The 19,743-nt window shown below is 42.4% G+C and overlaps 1 protein-coding gene across 1 annotated transcript in view; it reads right to left on the minus strand.

Moving 5' to 3' along the window:
* Positions 1-890: 890 nt before the first annotated feature.
* LOC119375280 (RNA cytosine-C(5)-methyltransferase NSUN2) overlaps positions 891-19,743 on the minus strand; it is a 54,584-nt gene continuing 35,731 nt past the window's right edge. Inside the window, exons 14-20 of the mRNA XM_037645464.2 lie at positions 18,470-18,562; positions 14,820-14,955; positions 14,654-14,734; positions 10,640-10,778; positions 7,487-7,526; positions 3,530-3,654; positions 891-1,051 (exon numbers count right to left, since the gene is read on the minus strand). Coding sequence (XP_037501392.1) covers positions 915-1,051; positions 3,530-3,654; positions 7,487-7,526; positions 10,640-10,778; positions 14,654-14,734; positions 14,820-14,955; positions 18,470-18,562 — 751 coding nt within the window. The 3' untranslated portion in view covers positions 891-914. The remainder of the gene's footprint in view (positions 1,052-3,529; positions 3,655-7,486; positions 7,527-10,639; positions 10,779-14,653; positions 14,735-14,819; positions 14,956-18,469; positions 18,563-19,743) is intronic.

Here is a 19,743-nt window from a genome sequence, read left to right on the forward strand (position 1 = left end):
CCTTTCCAACAATGCACATTTATTACAGACCAGAGAAATACGCAGCGATGACTTTTGACAGCAAATGTGACATGATATCAAATGGTTGCACACACACTACATAGTTTCCTTAAACTCAACAAATGCATGAATTTAACAGCAAGCACAGATAAACCGAAAGATATCAAAATGAAAGGTCCAATGGCAGTAGTGCAAGGCGCACTGCCTGTCACTTCAACTTGTAGCATGCTTGTTTTCTCTGGATACCTTTCTTGCTTCACTCCCAACTTCCACATCTCTGGCCCTTTGTTTCTCCAAACTAAAAATGACGCAACCCAACTCAATTTTCCGGCAGCTATGCAGCTTTTCTTCCTCACACCAGAGTAAGGCAATGTCAGGCAAAGCCGCCTAGCTGTCACCTAGCCAGTCTGCACATTTGGTGGCGTTGGCATGTGCTAATACGCTGACAAAAGGCACACAAGCTGTCTCTGACGACAAGGTCACATCAACTTCAAGTACACATTAAAAAAAAGTGCTGCTCTCATTGTGTTATGGCGTCACTGGACACGTGAAATTTCTCTGCTTCAATTTCAAATTAAATAACTAAATTTTGTATGCATGTGTCAATTCAGATTAATTTTGCATTAAACTTTGAATTTTAGAAACAGTCTTTTGTAGTGAAATAATCTGTGGTAAAAAATAATGCTGCAAACTTCCATTAAAAGCAGGCGAGCTTGCCAGGAAAGTGCTACCCGAATTATTTTAGGTATAAACTTTACATGACAAACGTGAAGCACTGTGGATCGGCGGGGAGCAGTCCTTCGTGTCATGAGATCATGGTCACTAAGTCACACTATGTGAAATACAGATCATGGTCCCAGTCAATTAAGAAAGGCCACAACAAAAAGATGTTGCGATCGCTGCCAAAAGTGTGCTTAGTCATTGTTTTGTGCTTTACAACCGTCGTCTGTTCTTTCTTGTGCTGCCTCTTGTGCATCCTTGGTTGAGTCCCCAGCTCCTAAAACCTCCATGTTGGGACTGTCCTCTGGCTTCTTCCTTCTGTCACGCTTTTCTGAGAACATAAAGACGAAAAGAAAGCATTAAAACCTAATGCGATTTACAAAAATGGCCACAATGCTACAATAGTCTGCAGAGGAAGAGTGAAAGCAAGGGATGTATAAAATCTAGTTTTGGTGAGACTGCCCCCACATCTCAAAATTAAAACCCATCTGTTACTTGGTTACACAAAGTACTAGTCAGATTTTACAACACTACTAGTGTTCTGCAAAAAAAAGTTACTAGCACATGGTTTTGATGCATTGTAATGTTCTAGCTACATACACTGTAACAAAAAAAGAAAGAGTAACAACAGTTGAGAGGCATCTGAAACCAGGAAATATAGGGAATAGAGGATGAGTGACATGAGATATTTTTGACCACCTTTAAATGTCCTAAAGCTCTCACAATAGAAAAAAATACTGGTAAGCATCAAAATTCTATGGACGGCTAGAAACAACTTTATTGATCAAAATTCTATTTATTTTAACTCCTTCAATAATGAACACGTTTGAAAAATTTTTCAGTAAAACACTTCTCTAATGGTGCCCTTACAACCCTTTAAAAGAGCCACTAGGCAGAAAAAATCAACTACTAAACCACCTGAACATTTATATGAAATTTGGATGGCTGTAACTTATAACAACACTTAATGTTTCTCTCCTAACATTCAATAACATTCTCTCCTAAATTATTATCACAGTTCATCAGTCTATGGTGACCCTAGATATCAGCACTGTATATATCAAGGAACAAAATGATAGCGATTGTCACATAATGAAAACTTTTTGCAGATATGTTAGGCACGTTTCATTAAAGATATAACAAAAATGCAAACATCAAGGCATCACAGAAAGGCACAACACATTTCCTATGCTCTCGTTAATACCAGACGATACAGTGTTAAATTTATGAATCATAAAAGATTCTCGAACTTTGCGATCATGGTGCAATTTGAAGCCTGATTGTAATAGCGTTACCATATTTGTGAAACGAATGACCTGGCAGCCGAACATGTTTAGACAATAAAAGATGTGGCAAGCTGTTAGCATATGCTCTGTGGTTGTTAAAGTGGATACGAAATGATGTTTCGGTCTGATTGATGTATTGCATGTGACACACTAAGCATTCAAGCAAGTAGACGATGTTAGTGTAGTCGCAGCTTAAGTCTCCGTTAATTTTAATTGAAAAATTAGATGCTGTCTTTTAATATGGCATCTAATTAACCTAACATATAAGTTTTCATTATGTAACAATAGCTATCGTTTTGTTCCTTCATGTGCAACTATCGTGACTAGCGTGGTCAATGGCTCAGTGTTACAAGTGCTTTTTCATACCTGTGATTCAGCCTTCTGGGTTGTGTACAATAAAAGCTCGTTAATTCAAACTTGAAGGGGACTGTAAAATTTTTCGAATTAAGCGGAGTTCGAATTAGCGGGCAGACGCTAGAATGAACGGATATCGCACCACACTACACAGGCAGAAACCAAAGAAGCCACCTCTGGACTCGTTATCGCGAATTAGGCAATACTACACGTTTGTGGCAGGTGATTTCGTAAATTAAGTTCATGGAGCTCTAACAGCGAACAGAATTAATTGATGAGTCAGTGATACACCAGAAACAAGCAGCGACATACATTCATATGAGCAGTGAGCCTTAATGTCGAAATAAGTGACACTATTTATGCTCCCAAACACGTTCATATACATGGTAGTCAATGCAATCAAAATTAAAGTAATGAGTAATTTGCATTTGATTGCGCTTCTTCTGTCGCGACTCCTTGAGCGTAATTTGCAGCTTGCCCAAGAGCTCCAGCACAGCATCCTAATTCTCATGTGCGGAAAAATGGTGCTGTTTTGTTGTTTTGCATATCTAGTAAATTTAGCTTGGTTTGCTTTTGCAACACAATGTGATCACTCTGGGCCGACTTCTGCGAGGAGCGATGAATGCCAAGGGGCTCCCAGTTCGAATTAACCGTCGTGGATACGGATGCATTCGAATTATCGGAAGTTTTCCTCACAGAAATACACAGGGCTGAGCCAGGACCACAGCGTCAGTTCGAATTAACTATAAGTTCGAATTAACCGAGTTTGAATTAACGAGCTTTTACTATATTTGCATTCTTATTTTTGTTATTATTGTTTTATGAAATTTGTACATTACCTTTGCCCATGTGTTGATGGCCATAAAAGCGCCTGCATGCTTGTATTTCAGTTTATTCTGTCTAAGGCCGTGCCCAACCAGAACATTAACCAGTAAAAATGTGCGATTTTTGTAGGTGTGCTCCTTCATTTCTTCAACATGTGCACCGGACTTTCAGAACTTTCTCTTCAATTACATATATTTATATTAGGAATTATATATAGAAATTATGAGTGCATCAGTATGCTTTATATAGCGCATAATATATAGCCACAACCTTATCATTTAGTGGAAAGACTTGTACATATAGTACTATACATGCATGGAGCAACAAAAGTATGGACAACTCACCATACTCGGAAACGTCGTAGCCACAAACACGAAGGTAGTGAACCCTTTCTTGCTTAGCTACATAACACCTCAGTGTTGCCTTTCCTCTTCTCCCAGCCAGGACTAACTCGAATTCATCTGCAGTCCTGCAAGAAAGTTTACACTGCAGTTCATCATGAATAAGTTGCTTAAAGGGGTGGTGCCACCAAATTTTGATGCTATAAAAAGCCTCCTGTAGGCTTCCTCTGTATGCAAGGACCAGCGCCTCCTCTATTTTTCTGTGCCTGGGTGAAGGAGCGGAGCGCAATGGGAACCGACCATCGACATTAGTTTGATGCTATAAAAAGCCTCCTGTAGGCTTCCTCTGTATGCAAGGACCAGCGCCTCCTCTATTTTTCTGTGCCTGGGTGAAGGAGCGGAGCGCAATGGGAACCGACCATCGACGTTAGTGCGGCTTTTAGCCGCCGGGCGCCGCCACCGTAGTAGACCACCCGTCGCGTCGTCGCTCGCGGAAACAAATGCTGTGGCTGCATTCGAAGCTGCTATATGGTTCAGTTTTCGGCTGTATTCGCATTGTTTAAAGTATAATTAAAACTTGTAAACTGGAATCATGAAACACTTGTCGTTCTGGGCAACCAGCCCATTTCGAAGGCATGTGTCTTTCGCGGCTATTTGATCGAGACGCTCGCGCATCGTCTGCTAGCCCGATTCCAGAGAGCGCATGCCAGTGATGCGCGGAAAATTGTTTTGCCACCGTTACGTTCGCTTGACTGAGAGTCGGTTATTGACTGTCTGAAACTCGATTTTCGAAAGCAGCATTTGCCAAGAGCTAATACTGAAAGCTTAGGTGCTTAAAGTTCCCCGATGCGTGCTACCGTCTACTGGTGTAGCACACTATACGCAAGCCATGAGTTCATGCGCTAAATATCATGAAATGTCACTAAGCTGCTTCCAGTGCCAATGTACACAATGATTGTCGGTTGTTTCGCCGGTAGCGCATGTAGTGTCCATGGGTTCCGATTCTTCAGCTTCGGGACCTAATGTCTGCGGTGCATGCACATGGCAGCGATCGCGAGACAGCGTTGCTGCTGGTACTACATGCATTCGTTAACTGTTTGGACGCAGCACGGTCACGTTTAGGGATACTTGCCATGCTTGATTCAGTTGTTACCTTGGGCTGCAAACGTGAAGGGTAGTCTGCAAAGAGTGACGCTACTGCATCCTTCGCAAGCCGCCGCTTCTTATATTCTATGAAACCTTCGCGTCGTAAACGACGGCTGCATATTCTAGTGTAGTTTGAAGATGTATTAGGAGACCAATTATCCCGCCTAATTACTGCAAGCCACCTCTACAGAACACCAACGGCAGCTGGAATTTCATGGAACGACAGCCGAACAGTGTATTAGGGCGAAAGCCTTAGATGCCTCATCAAACGCGAAAATTGACCGTCGGCGGCGTCAGCACGAGTGATGCAAAAAATAATTACGTGATGACGTCATCATATGACGTCACAGATCATAAAATCTTGTGACGTCGTCATATTACATCTTCGCTTGGTCAAAATGGGCCGATCACGGAGGCAGTGCATGCCTCCATTGATGTGCAGAAAGCTTATCTCGGAGGGAGGCAGGAAATGTTCAACACATTGACTAGAAGAAAAGAAGAAGATGGCTTTCGCCTTTCAGTCGTCTTAGATGAATGCATAAGGGACTCTGTGAGATTCTTTTCTTTATCAATAAAGGGAAATAAAAAAAAGACAATCGTGACTTCTTTCAGTTCCATTTGCAGAGGAACACAACAGTATGACATACTAAGGCATTGGGGCGGTTGCAATAGACTGAAATAGAAAATAAAACGCGAATACTATCAAACTCGAGTGCAAGTGTCGAACCGGCAACACGGCCTGACAGTCTGCCTGCGGAATACTTACAGCGGGGATGGAAAGACACGCGAACATGCGGCATCTGCATTCTTTGCTGTTTCACATCTATTTTCACGTGGTTATAGCCTCGATGATTGACGAGAACACGACATCATCCATGACACAATAAAAGGCCATCAAACATCTTTTTATTGCCACCACGGTTAGAGCGTGATGAAAACAGCGCGCCGCTATGTTCGCGTTTCTTTCCATCCCCCTGTACCTGTGAAAGCCTGCAAGAAGCACAAATGCAATCAAACTCGGATGCATACACGAATTCGTGAGCTTTGTGATACGCGCGGCCGTTCAGCACCAGCTTCCCGTAGTCTACTTTCACAGCGCCACCACGCGGCAGTGGCGAGCGGACGCGGAGCGCGCGCTCGACGGCCCGAGGAAAGCGTTCGCCCAAGCACTGAAAAATAGAGGAGGCGCTGCAAGGACACCCAGCACGAAGTGTTGGACACGGCAAACGTTTAGAATATATCTTAATTCGCTTCCAAAGTGTGTTTAAATGCTCATTCTCGCGATCGAGACCCATCGCTAGCGCGACTGACACCGACCTCACTGTGTAGGAAGCGTAACGAAAGTGTCAGTGATGTCGGACCACATTAGAGTGATGTGCAATGAGTGGTGACTCAAAGCTACCACAGCTCCGCTGCACCGGGCAAGCCAAAACGGCATCGGCTGCGACTACACTAATTTTCTGGGCATGTTGCGGTAGCCGAAGTTGCTTGCATTTTGCAAAGTGCTTCACATCGTCACGTGAGGCTGCAAAAGCGACATTAGAGAACTTTACTTCATTCGCACACTGCTTTCATACACCGGGTTGCCGTAGCCGTAAATATGAGAGGTTGGATAGGTGGGGCCACCTTGTAGCGCTAATACGAACCAGGCAAGCCCGCTGCAGAAACGCTAATATTCTCCATTAGAGACAGTCATAACGTAGTTCAGCGCAAAAAACAGGCAACAGACGAGTAAGAGGACAAGAGACCTCGGCATCCACGTGCGGGATTGTGAGTGTAGGCCCCTCTTTGAAAACACTGCGGTCCTTGCACGCAGTTGGGACCAAAGGGTGAGGGAAATCATGGAGGCTGAGGAAATTAAACGGTCTGGGGACGCATGCGTAAGCATGCCTTCCTTGCATCTTTCTGACAAAGAGCTTTTGTTTTTGGCGAGTCATGGGAAGGGGGGCGGTGTTGGCACACGTGTGTGACTTATCGGCACTTTTCTTCGTTTCACCTTTCGGTTTTTACTTCCTGTTTTTTTCTTTTTTCTTTTATCTTTTCTTGCTTTCCCTGCGTGTATATATACATGCGTTCCAATCCAATAAACTTTAGTTGGAAGAATGCGCTGTGTCCTTGTCCTCTTACTCGTCTGTTGCCTGTTTTTTGCGCTGAACTACGTTATGGCTGACTCGTTCCAACTCGCCCAACAAGCAACGTTGCTCCATTAGAGAATTTAAGCGAGTGTTGGAGGGATCCGGACAGTTGCTCGTGTGTGTGCGCGAGAGCAGACGATGCAGCACTGCGTGCGTCAGAGCTTTCTACACAGTGACGTCAGTGTCCCACTTGGCGCCGAGAAACCGAAAGTCGCTCACATAAGGCAATATTAAATTATTTAGCGAGAATACATGAATCTTGGAGCGTGTATCATGCTTCTTAGATCAATAAGAAACGTTTGCAACAAAGAATGCGCAAGCCACAAATCTGATGGCACCACCCCTTTAATTCACCATTTAAGTTGGATGAAACTACAGAAACATGCCTGACTGCCAGAAGTGGCTTGAAAATAAACTGCAATCTAAATAAGGGTGGAAACAGCTAGACACCAGTATCAGCTACGAACACTACAAGGAAATTACTGAAGGCTTAGCTGCATCTAGAGGAAGTTGGGCAGTTATATGCTGTTTGCATGCATATCCCAGGCACTACTTTGGCTATACGTAGACTGAATAAGTTACATGTGAAAAGTGTTGTCAACATGCCATAAAATAACTAAATTATGAGCCAGCCGTGGAGGAAAAAAATTAATAAAAAACATGACAAGTTTATACAAACCCTGGAAATGAGGTGTAGACAAGCAGCACACATCCCTTTTCTGCAATTGCAAAACACACAACTCGGTTATTATACCACTATTTGTGGGCATGCCTTGCTAATACAATAAAAATGTTGTTTCCTCTTTAATTAAAGCTATTGATAGAGCTTAAAAACATGTATTTATATAAAAAATTAACTACAACAGCCTTGGCATTGGTAACCATTACAGTCAAAGTTCAATTTATTGAAGTATGTGTTTGTAGCTAAAACTTTTCTTTAATAAACAATGTCATTAAATAGAACTTTTACATTACCACTGAAAATTACTGAAATTATTGAAATGGCAGTTGCTTTCTTAACGTGCCAGAGTGAGCACATAAATAAAAAAATGTATAAAAATTTTAATTCTGGGCACTTGTGTTCTTATATTCTTGTGCCCTGTTACCTGCGCTGTTTATTCAGTATGATGATGTTCAACCAACTAGCCACAGTCAACATTCTCGTGAATTCAGGGGTTTTATGTGCAAAACCACAGCCAGATTATGAGGCCCGCCATAGTGGGAACATATATATTAGTTTTGACCACCAGCGGTTCTTTTTTGTTTGTTAAAAAAATGCTAAAATTCTGTTATACTTTGCTAAATCACTGCTTTACCATATATTTTAAATTACACTTTTCAAATAGCCTTGTATATAAGAAAAGAGCACATTGCCATGCTTCACATCATTATTTGGCATGCAAATATGAGGTTAATGCCGGAATGTTGCTGTACTCTACCCGACCAGTGCCATCTCAGCACCTTGCTTGTTTTCTTTATGCTACTAGGATGTGCTGAATCGAGAGAACTAGTGTCAGCAAGAGATTACATCTGGAATCTTAAAAGGGGTACTGACACGAATATTTTCAGTCGTCGTTTTTTTGCGTCAAATGAAAGTTCAAGCCCTCAAGAGCCTAGAAAAGGTAGTGCTAAGCGCGAGTTCGCCCTGAAAAAGTAATTACAGTATGTTTTACGAGCTAGTTTCGGTTCCTACTGTACCCTGACATCACAACACGGTATGAGCTTCTCGTCACGTGCTCGCACAATATACAGTGACGTTTCCACGGCCGCTCGGCAACGTGGCTCCGTTGGTGACGCACAAACGGCCATTTTGGAAGTTTTGATGACGCACAAGCGGCCATCTTGGAAGTTTTGGTACCTAACGTCATCACAACTAGCCAGACTGCTGCGTGAAGTCACCAGAATTTGTACTGTAGCCTGACGTCAAGCTAGTGTCGATGTCAGTAGGTGCGCCATGGAAAAATTGACTTTAATATCAAATTAAAATACCTTAGCAGCATTTTCTGAGCTTCAGACTTGCTCAGAGCAGTCTCTGCATAAAGGAGATTTGTATGGCACAGTAAACTCGCCTTCGAAAAAAGGTGTCAGTACCCCTTTAACCTCTTATGGCTGAGCAGAGCAAATACATGAGACAGTCTTTGTGAACTACCCCATTGAGCCAGAACGCATGAAGAGCAACTGCCTAGCTTCAGACAATATAGCTAGGTGCTTGTCAACCACACGACAGCATAGCACCACCTCATTTTGTAAATACAATATAATCTCAATAATTCAAACTCGAGGGGACCTCAGAATTTTGTCTGAATTACCAGAAGTTCTCATAAACATGACTCAGGGCAACATACCAATTAGACTTGTGATGTTTATTGCTTCTCAGTGCAGGAACAACATCATAGACGGCTGTGCATTACTACCAGTAAAGTTTTTAGACATCAATGGTCGTACTTCTACTCTTTACTATACAATGCATGCACGCGTGTGTAATTAAGGGACGAAATGTGTTGTGTCCCGCAACAGTTGGTAGACCCTTCCCATACTTAGGATGCTTTCCCACATGACACCAGTGTACTGCTGCGAAAGTGACTTCAGGAAGCATTCGGCACGTAACAGACCAAGGCCAGACCATTTTTTTTTGTTCTTTGGTCAGCATGCGATTGTTGGTGCGTGTGGTTTAGCTAGTTTGGCCAATCTGCAGGCAGATAATCGGCTTTATTTGCGACAGTTAGTGACATAAACTAGAAGCAACACAGGCAGCAGATATTTTTAGGCATGGACAAGCAAAAGATTTGAATTAACCAAATTTGTGCCGTGGGGCAGTGTGAATTAAGAGGCGTTAAAATTAGGCTTGTGCGAATATTCGAGTTGTTTGGATATTCGAATGATTATTACAGTATTCGAATTCGCTTCGAAACGAATTTAAATTATTCTAAATTTCGAAGTATTCGAAATGAACGAATAGACATAAACAGCATGTAACCCCCTGTAAAGGTGGTTTCACTGCAGTGCGGGGGTACTATGCCGTGATTACACCTTTCCAGAAAAAATCCGCACTGCCGAGAAGCCCTACTTCAAGGTTAAATGAACGAATTACCCTCACATCGATTCATCATTTTTTTTTTTTAAAGTTTAAAAGCTCGTTATACCGGCTTATATGCTCTAAGTATAGTAAATTTTAAAACGTAACATATTTTACAGGTTATCACTTGCATTTTAGCGAAAGTCAAATCCTGCTACTTTTCAAAGTTGCTTCCACTTCCCTTTGAACCAAAAAGAATGACATTTGCATATGACTTGTTTCAATTTTAAAAAAATATTGTGCAGGTTAGTTCAGTCATGACAAATATGCTAATTTTTCTTTATAATATGTGATATATACTATTCGAATTCAATTCGAAATGATTCGACTAAATCACTATTCGCTTCGAGCCTATAATTTACTATTCGCACAAGCCTAGTTAAAATACGTTGAAAACATAGCAGGCTAACCAGAAACTTACGATTTGTTTAAATTAACCAAAAGTTTGAATTATCAGAGTTTGATTTATTGAGTCTACTGTATAAAGTACAAGACGCTGCTGTTTGCATGTAGAAAATGCTGCCTGAACAACACTTGTCATTATCCATTTTTATTGTTGTCAGAGAAACGAGGTAAGCTTATTAACTATAACAAAAATATATTTCAGTTCACACTCATCTATATAACATGTTCATTTAAAAAACAATGGTATTATTGTCCTGAGGTCACTGTAGGAATGAGAATAAAATTACACAGGGCCCTAGTTTTCTATAGCATTGCAGTTTAGCTGTCAATTGTTCGTGATTAAACACATACCAAGGCCTTTCAGCTGCTCCTGAAGTTCAGGTGAAAACTGGGACTCAAGTGGATATTCTTCTGTAAGCAGCACATAAAGGTCTTGCCTGCTCATAGTCAGCTTCCTCTTGTTCAAGTAAGGCAACACTGTAGGAAGACCCTGCAGACATTTTTTTTTTTTTTATTCTAGTCTACTTGGGATTTGAATACCACCACAAAGTATTACAGGCAAAGTTGAAAAGTGAAGGAGGAAAATGGCAAAGTTAAAAGAAAACTTAACGGGTGTCACACTTCCATGAAGAAGCACTGCAATCTTTATACTCTTGCACAATGTTTTTGTAACTGCATAAAGGCCACATAAAGAGCACTGTCACATATATCATATGGAGAGTTTTTCAATAAACTGTGCCTATGAAAGGAAAAAAATTGATATCCACTCATTTTTGGTATGAAGCTACAAAAAAAAGGTAAACGTCGGTGGAGGCTTCATGAGCAACAGTTGCGGTATACAAGTGTGCAGTTGTGTGTAAGACTTCCTCAACCTTGTGGGCTTCCACATAACTGGACCTATATAATGTAACTCTATTCAATTTTTTTATTATTATTCTGAATTCACCGTTATCCCGTCCTGATTGGTCAAATTTGTCAAAAATTTTTGACCCACACTCATTCTACTTGCAATCAAGCAGCATCCAGAAACCACAAAAAGCCCCCGACGTCAAAATGACGAGTAAACAGTTTTTATGACAAATTATGCCAAATAAACTTGAAAATGTGTGGATTGGCCAGCGTGTGCCCCTTTTTCAAAATGAAATAGAAAATGGGGGCAAATCTGTTCTGAAAGAAATGGCTGAATGGCTGTTAAGCAACCACACAAAATATATTGATGCGCAAATACATTCACTCTTGCTGCCAGCTAGGAGTACTCAGTGCCAGAACAATTGGAGGGAGGCCATCTTCCATTCTGCTCATAATGGGGTACTATCCAACTATTCTGGAAGAAGCTTTTGTGTTGTTCAGCAAATTAATGCGATGGAGCCTTTTTGCAGGTATTGCTGCATCCTGAGACAAACAGGGAAGTCAGCATGGCCTGGAGATTTTGACCAATCATGCAGTGCCACGGCCGCTACATAAAAAGAACTTTATGTAGCGGCCGTGGCAGTGCCATTGGTGTTTGCAGAATATATACAGGATGGAATAGTTGTTTCTTTTAGAAGCCATATTCAGGGTGTCTACCGAGTTGACATTTCTAAATTCCCTGAGTTTTCCAGGTTTTCCCTGAGTGTTTTTGCTAAAATTCCCTGAGTGAAACAGAATTTTTCTTTTTGTCAAGATGGGTAGACACCATGTCGCTCGATGATGTCACTCTCTAGTACGCACGTTTAAAAATAAAAATGACTTAATCCCATTTCAATAGTACAAAGAACAGTTAAACCTCAATATAGCGAAGCTGGTAAAAGCGGCAATTTACTTCATTATATCGAAACTTCGTTAAATTGAAATTCAACCTTTCATGCAAGGCATAGTTACCGAAGGATTAATATTAAACTGAAAATGCCACAAGAATGCTTGGCAACATGAAAAAGATTTTCTTTTTGCATGAAAAAAAAAATCAGTTTTGTTGAGCCCGAGGTGCAGCAATCACAATTATATGCCTTGCCTGAGTGTCACGAGTAAAGACGAAACAAATGCAAGTTTAATGCACTGTGGAATTGCACTTATTTTGCTGCTGCAGCTTGTCAAATCTTCGCTTGTTGCCCAGAGCAGTGCGACGCCTTTGCTATCATGTTGCCCAGCCGAACCATTTGCTCTCCACGAACGCGCAACATTGAAAACCGTCGCACGTTAGAAAAAAAGTCACAGTTTCACTGCGAGAGCGAAATAGTGAATCCGATAGCAACAAATAGGAATTTTATACGAATATAGGTCAGCAGCTCACTCCTTCAGGAAACGCAGCCGCTGCATTAAGAGAAGTGACCTATCTATGGCTCAGGGGCATATACAGGTGCCTACTTTGAGGAGGGGGGAGTACAAAGGCTGAAGCCACCGCCTCAGCAGTGCATTTTCGTGGGTCACGCATATTTACAACAGCCCAGATGGGATTATGGCGGCGCCTAAGAAGCCTTCGTTGGAAATGTGCATAGGGAAGCAGGAAAGGGTATAGCGATGAGGGGAGAGGTAGAGAGCAGGGACAAGATTTTTTTTAGATTTTTCTGAGCAGTGGTAGACAAAGCAGCCTGACAAAGGGGGCAAACTCAACAGGCAGCCTGTCAAAGGAGGTGGACGACAGGCACTGAACGGAAGGAAGGCGATCACCGCTACCGCCCCACCCACCCCTTCTGGATCCGCCGCTGCTATGCTTCGACGGAAGTTTTGTAATTAGAGCACAAAACCTACAAAGGTATGAGCCGTCTGCTGATCCCTTCTAAAGATACCGCGGCACAAGCGACCACACCCTCTGGCACAAAGTACGCACTTCCTGTCGGACTCGCACAGCCCTCCCCCCATCCCCAACCCTTCGGCTCCTATCCCCATGTGCCCATCGCGCGAAGGAGATGGTCGGCTCGTTTCATCTCTGCTTAAGCCCCGTTCGTCGGCAGCGTTCGCGCACTTTCACTCGCACAGAGTATACGATGCGCGGGATGACGTAATCGCGATTTGGACTTGATAAGGAATATCATGGCCAAGGCAAAAAATTCGCCTGAGTTGCCTATATAAGTGCCATCGCAAAAAAAAGCAATACAGCTGCGGCCTAAGATCGCATGAAAGCACGCCAACAGCCTGAATTACGGCACATCCGATTATGGTGGCCACGTTTCTGTTTTCCGACATCGCGCGCCGAATCGAGCAAGCGGGACCCGTGCCCGTGTCGCGAATTTCGGTCGCCGCTATGCCTTGGCTCTGAAAAGTTTTGTGATTCGGCTTTGTAGCAGAACATCCACATAAGCAGTGGTGTGGCTGGTAATTGCGAGCTGCAGCCCCCAAAAATATCGGTCGACTGCCTAAAACTTGATTCAGCATGCCCTCACCGGAAAAAAGAAAAAAGAAAAAAAGCTTTCACTTGCTGTAAATGGGCCTGTTAGTTACGCTCGCTTTCGCCTGGAAATTTATTCTGTTCTTCACAGAGTCCTAAATAGCTCGGGATCAGAGCGAGTGAGCTCTCCGATAACCACCAACAAGCGTTGCCGTCTTTTTTCTTGCCGATCGGGATGGCTTGCAAGATACCAGCCTTGTCGGCGACATCCGCTTCCTGAACGATCGCGATCGCTTGCAAGATAACTCAAGCTTGTTACATCTACTACAACTAATCATGGTTGTTACTTGACACGCGGCGATAACAAAAACACCATATCGGGCGCTAACGCACGGCACGCATGACAAATAATACAGAACTACACCGCGCAGTCACAGAACACCCTGACAACATTGCACGATACGATGTACCTTCGTTCATGGTCCCCGCATGCCACGCATTGGCCGATTCTCTCCCGCTCCACCACTACGAAGTCAAGGAGAGCATCGAGGTGCGCCCCTTCCCGCAGCCGCCGTTCGATTTGAAAAATGCGTTCACAAAGTCTCGAGCCAGCGTTAGCGCAACTTTCGTTCCCTTTCAATAAAGCTACTCTGGATTTTCCCTGGTGGGAGCATGATTTCCCTGAGTTTTTCCAGAATATCCAAAATCCCTGAGAATTCCCGGTTTTCCCGGTGGGTAGACACCCTGCATATTCTGCGAATGGTAAGACACAGATTATGGCCACTGACTTGCCCTTTTCTGTGTCTTAGCGTTCCGAATGGTCGATTAATTCACCCTTGTCCTGCAACCTGCTATCATCCTGATTTGATCAGTTAATTCAGTTTACGGTCCCTCTGTGTTTATCTTAATGATAGTCCACTGAGGTGCTTTCGTTATAACAGATTTAGTGAAGGCCAAACTGGGCAAGTGTTTAAATCAACTGCTAGCAAGCCTGTGTGCATCCATGAAACACTACACCTGTGGAGAATAAATGATGTAAATATAACAGCAGGTATTATTACCTCCTGACAAACCCTAAAGTCACATGCCAACTCTTCTTTGCCTTCACAACGGCAAAAAACCCGGACACCTGTGTTGATGACCTAGAAAGAAATGAAGAAAAGAAAAACTAACCATGACGAAACTTGCACAGCCATGAAGTTGCAAAAACTCTTCCACTGCACGCACCTTTATTCTTTCACTGTTCAATTCGATTATGTTCCTCACGGTCTTAGACACAAGGTAGATGTTGCGTTTACTCTCCTGTTGACACCGGCCCAACAGCTGCTGGTTTGGAAAAGTTGGGTCCACTTCATAGAAATCTCTGAAAACAATGAGAGCATGTTAGATAACTTAAATGAAACACAAATACTTTTTTCATGGCCCTAACTTGTACAGGCGTTCAGAGAATAGTTCAGAATGCTGGGCAGGCGGTCACTTGCTGGCAGAGCACACCAGTGGAAAAATAGTGCCATGCTCTGCATGTGCGCAATCTTCCCAGAAATTAAGCACTGTTCTGTTGTGCATCTAGAACGCTGTCTTCTTGCTCCAAAAGACTACCGTTAGGTGCATGCTTACGTGCCTCTTAGTGTTGTGAGTGTCGCTGGGCGGTTGGGTCTGTGACGCGCTTTGCACGCATGCATGTTTGTATTTGGGCACCTTTTATCTTTTGTTACCTTGGGTGCCACTGATCTTTTCGACACCGCTTGCACGGTTCGTCAGCACACTTATGGCGCGACTGTGACAGAGCTAAGAAGTGCCTAACACTAGACTTTTGGCGTAAGGGCAATGCCAATCTAGATACCCAGAGTGTCTTGTTTTCTTGCTAGGAAGATCGCACAAGCGCAGACCATGGCTGTATTTTCCTGCAGGCGGAGCGGCCACCTGTCCAGCGTTCCGAATTATTCTGTGAGCGCCTGTACACTACACCTTTCCACATTACCTCAGTGAACTATAAATAAGTTCACCTTATGGCTATACTGTTGCACATATGCACAAATATAGCGTGAGAAAGGGGCTCCTGCTGAGGAAAAAAGATTGCATAGAATATAACAAAGCATAAAAAAGCCATACCTATAAAAATATAATGAGGCTTTCAAATGAAGCCAGTATCACCACCTGCACATGTGGCCTGTGGCCACCTGTAATAAGGCCTTACAGTCCTAGCCAGTAGGCCCTGTCTTTTTTTTTTTTTTTTTTTTGCACAGCAGCAATGCGTTTCTCATCCTCTTCTAGCAGTAGCCTCAATGTAACAGATTACATTGTAATAGTTCCCACAACTTCAGACAAGTGCCTCCCATCATTAATTGTTCCACTAAAAGATTACTACATAGTTGACACTATGCAAAACAGAGATCGTGCCCTAGCGTACACTTTGGAAACACCTGTAAGTTGGCTTTCCTGCACGAATGTTTTCCCATGAAACCTCTCGTTCCCAGACAGCTTTTCTCTCTCTAAGCGTGTTCACCCCTCCACATTTCAGCGAAGGTGCGAGAGCAGCACAAAGGCTTTTCAAAACACACTGCAGAAATGTCACGCCTCATTGTAAGTTCCCTCACGTACAGAGAGAAATGGAGAAACGAAAGGAAGGAAAGATAGAGATTAGTGGTGAATGGAAGAAATAGTTTGTCTGCTACTCTGCTGTCGAGACTGTTCGCGTGGAAAACATACCTGCTCACGAATGCGCAGTAACTACAGTAAAGCCTCATTAATTCGAACTCGGTTATTACGAAATTCCACTTAATTAGAAGGATTTCGGCGGCCCCATATTTTGCAATGTATATTTGAGTAGATAATTTGAAGTGGCCATCAGCAGCAGCCCAGTTAATTCGAAAACTTTGGGTGCCATGTGCCAATTCCCGATCCCAATTTTGATGCAAATCCCCGTAAACGACGGCCATTAGGAGCCACAAGGCAATGCAATGTAGCGATAATAATGAGTGACAGGTGAAGCACCCCACTCCCGCTGCTGCCAGCGCAAAAAGAAAAAAGGAAGAAAGAAAGAAAAAGCGGTCTCGTGGTCAGCTGAAATGTGCACCTGCGGAAAAGACGTGCTTCACTGCAACACAGGGGTGACACGCGAGCAGCATGTCGTATGCTTCTCACAACGTCAGCGCGTCATGATTTACCCATTCTTTCTGGGAAAAGAAAAAAATAATAAAAGACGGTCTGACGGAATTCGCGATGTATGCGAATGGTTGCAGGCGATTTGCACACTTGCACTGCTGGCGGAGGAGCAGTGCAAGTGCGCAAACGCCTACTTCAAAAACTCGGTCCGAACACTACAATGATCACATTTTCGAGCCAGAACACATCGCAAATTCCGTCACACTGGCCATTATTAAATTTATTTTGCCAAAAAGAATGGGTGAATGGTCGCATCAGAAGCGCTGATGCTGCGAGGAGCAGGTGACATGCTGCCCGCGTATCACCACTGTATTGCAGTGAAGCATGTCGTCTTTTTAGCAGGCACGCACTTCAGCTGACTACGAAATCGTTTTTTTTTTATTGCTTTTTTTTTGCACTGGCAGCAGTGGGACCCACCGTTTCCCCGTGTTTGCGGTAAAATTGGGACCGGGTATTGCTGGAAAACATAACCCTTGCATCCCGCTTTTTGTATGTTTCGTAAATTCAAAAACCCGCTTAATTCGAAGATATTTTCACAGTCTCAGTGACTTTGAATTAACGAGGTTTTACTGTTTTTTGCAAGCTGTCAATTGCCAAGCTCATTGCATTATAATTAGCAAGCAATGATAAGAAAAAAATCCTTGATTATATTTGCAGAATGTTTCAAATTGACGTTACGCGATGCAATTCCTTAGGCTGGCAATATGGGAAAAAAAAAGTACCGCTATATTTGTCCAGACAGAGCAATTCACTGCTTGTACCATTTCTGTGCTAAGGAAGAGTTTTTCTTATTTACACACTTTCTACAATATATGTCACTGACAAGCCTCGCTCTTCAGGGATTTCGTTTTGTATACCGAGTGCCACAGGTGAGTGGCAGTCATTTTATCATTCTGGTGTTATTGCTGCGCTATAACAATGCACAAGCCACATGGCAAAATAGAGCTTCTTCTGGATGCAGTAGGCAAAAATGTAGTTAAGGTCCTTGTTTTAATTAACAGTTACGGCTTTGACAACAACCGTCACCCTTTTCAATGTCAAGAAGGTGGTCTTTTTTTAGATGTTTCTTCACCTAAGTAACACAGTAGACTTGGAAAGCTTGAATGAGTCATGTTAAGAGCAATACCTTAGTTTCTGACTATCGCAAGAAAATGTTTTAAGCCTCTGGTAGCCTCTCGCGCATGTATGTGGCCTTACAGAAATGCTTTGCTGCTTCCACATTTGCCACTCCCTTGCCTTGCAGCATCCCAGACGATGTGCCGCACAGAGGTCAATAAAAACATGCCTGACTTCTGTTCCAAGAAATTTCAAGCCCCAACATCTAAGCATGCCAACTGATTTACTCATTAAAAGTTCAGAACACATTATATTGTCATTACACATGGTAATATCATATTACCATGTGTAATGTATTAAGTGACAGATAAAGACATACTGAAAGCCTTCATAAGATATACTCAACCTAATTTCTCTGAGAAGCTGTTATAGCTCATACACTTTTCATGAATGAACTTAATGGCGTTACTTATGTAATGCTAACTTCAAATGCTATTCCCATTACCACAGTCAATATCCATGACAGTCATGCAGTACCCAGCAGTAATATGCACACAAGCTTTCTTTCACTCTCCCTGGCAATTACATTTCCTACTTCACAGCTATTTGCCATCATTCATATAAACTGCTTAAAAAAAACAAAAAAAAAACCTCACCGTACGGTTTTCCAAATCTTGTCATCTTCTGAAAGGAACACAAAAGGATCTTCCTTGTAACCCCGGATTCTTCGTTTCTTTCTTGGAGCTGCACTGAAATATAAAAAAAAGCATGCAAATGTGTTACAGCACAACAAGTTACGTTTAAGTGCTGCAGTTTACAGAACTGTACTACTGTACTACTACTGCAAATAGATGCCAGATTACTGCCCTGCACCTATTTTAAGCCTGCCATGAAATGGGCAAAAAAAAAAAAAAGCAATTTGTCCAAAATGTGAAAACAGTACTTTATTATTTGGACTTATGGCGAAAAAAAAAAGCAATTACATATACTTTTTGCAATCAGCCAAGAACATTGCAGTAGATTCTGAGTAAAATGAAGTGCTTAAATGGTACAACTGCCTCTATTATGACTGGTTTCGTACTTCAATTCTGCACCTCTGTTCATCTCTCAGTAAATGGAACTTCTAAAATGCTCTGTTGGGCGTGTTGATTCATTCTGTAATAGACTGAGCGCAAATGAACGAGACACAAGAAGACAAGACGACTACACGAGCGCTCACTACCAACTGGTTTTATTCAGAAAAAACATAAGTATATAAAGCATTTCACATCCAAAAGGCATATAAGGCATTTCACATCCAAAAGAAAGGCACCGATTGTGTTAGCCAAGCGTTGGTATGCTTGCGGGGAAGTGAGTTTCAGCTGATTCAGCGGAATTTAAGATAACTTTTTTAATAATTTTTTCTCACTTGATGTGTGCGCAGGCGCGCTTGTGGTGTACTATGCTTTATATACTTATGTTTTTTCTGAATAAAACCAGTTAGTAGTGAGCGCTCGTGTAGTTGTCTTGTCTTCTTGTGTCCCGTCCATTTGCGCTCAATCTATTACATAATGGAACTTCTGTTAAACGGAACACATTTTCCTGGTTTCTTCAGGTTCCGTTTAATTAGAGTCCACTGTATAAAGTAACATTTTCCAGTGGAAAACAAAACTAGCATCATCAAAATATATTGTCAAAATCCACTACAGTCAAACCTCGATATAACGAAGTCACATATGCAGTAGATAATTTCGTTACATTGTGAACCTCGTTAACTCGAAGGTTCTATGTTTCAAGTAAAATAATCTCACAGGTTTCCAAAATAATTTTGCACCTCATTAGTAAATGCACCAAAGCACAGCAGCTGAAGAGGAAGAGAACGGAGCAGTGTGTCCGATCGCCACGAGAAGGGTGTGACAAAATTCAAAGTGCAGGAAGCGCTCTATACGGT

This window comes from Rhipicephalus sanguineus, chromosome 1 (assembly GCF_013339695.2).
Source record: "Rhipicephalus sanguineus isolate Rsan-2018 chromosome 1, BIME_Rsan_1.4, whole genome shotgun sequence".
In the NCBI taxonomy this organism is placed as follows: Eukaryota; Metazoa; Arthropoda; class Arachnida; order Ixodida; family Ixodidae; genus Rhipicephalus; species Rhipicephalus sanguineus.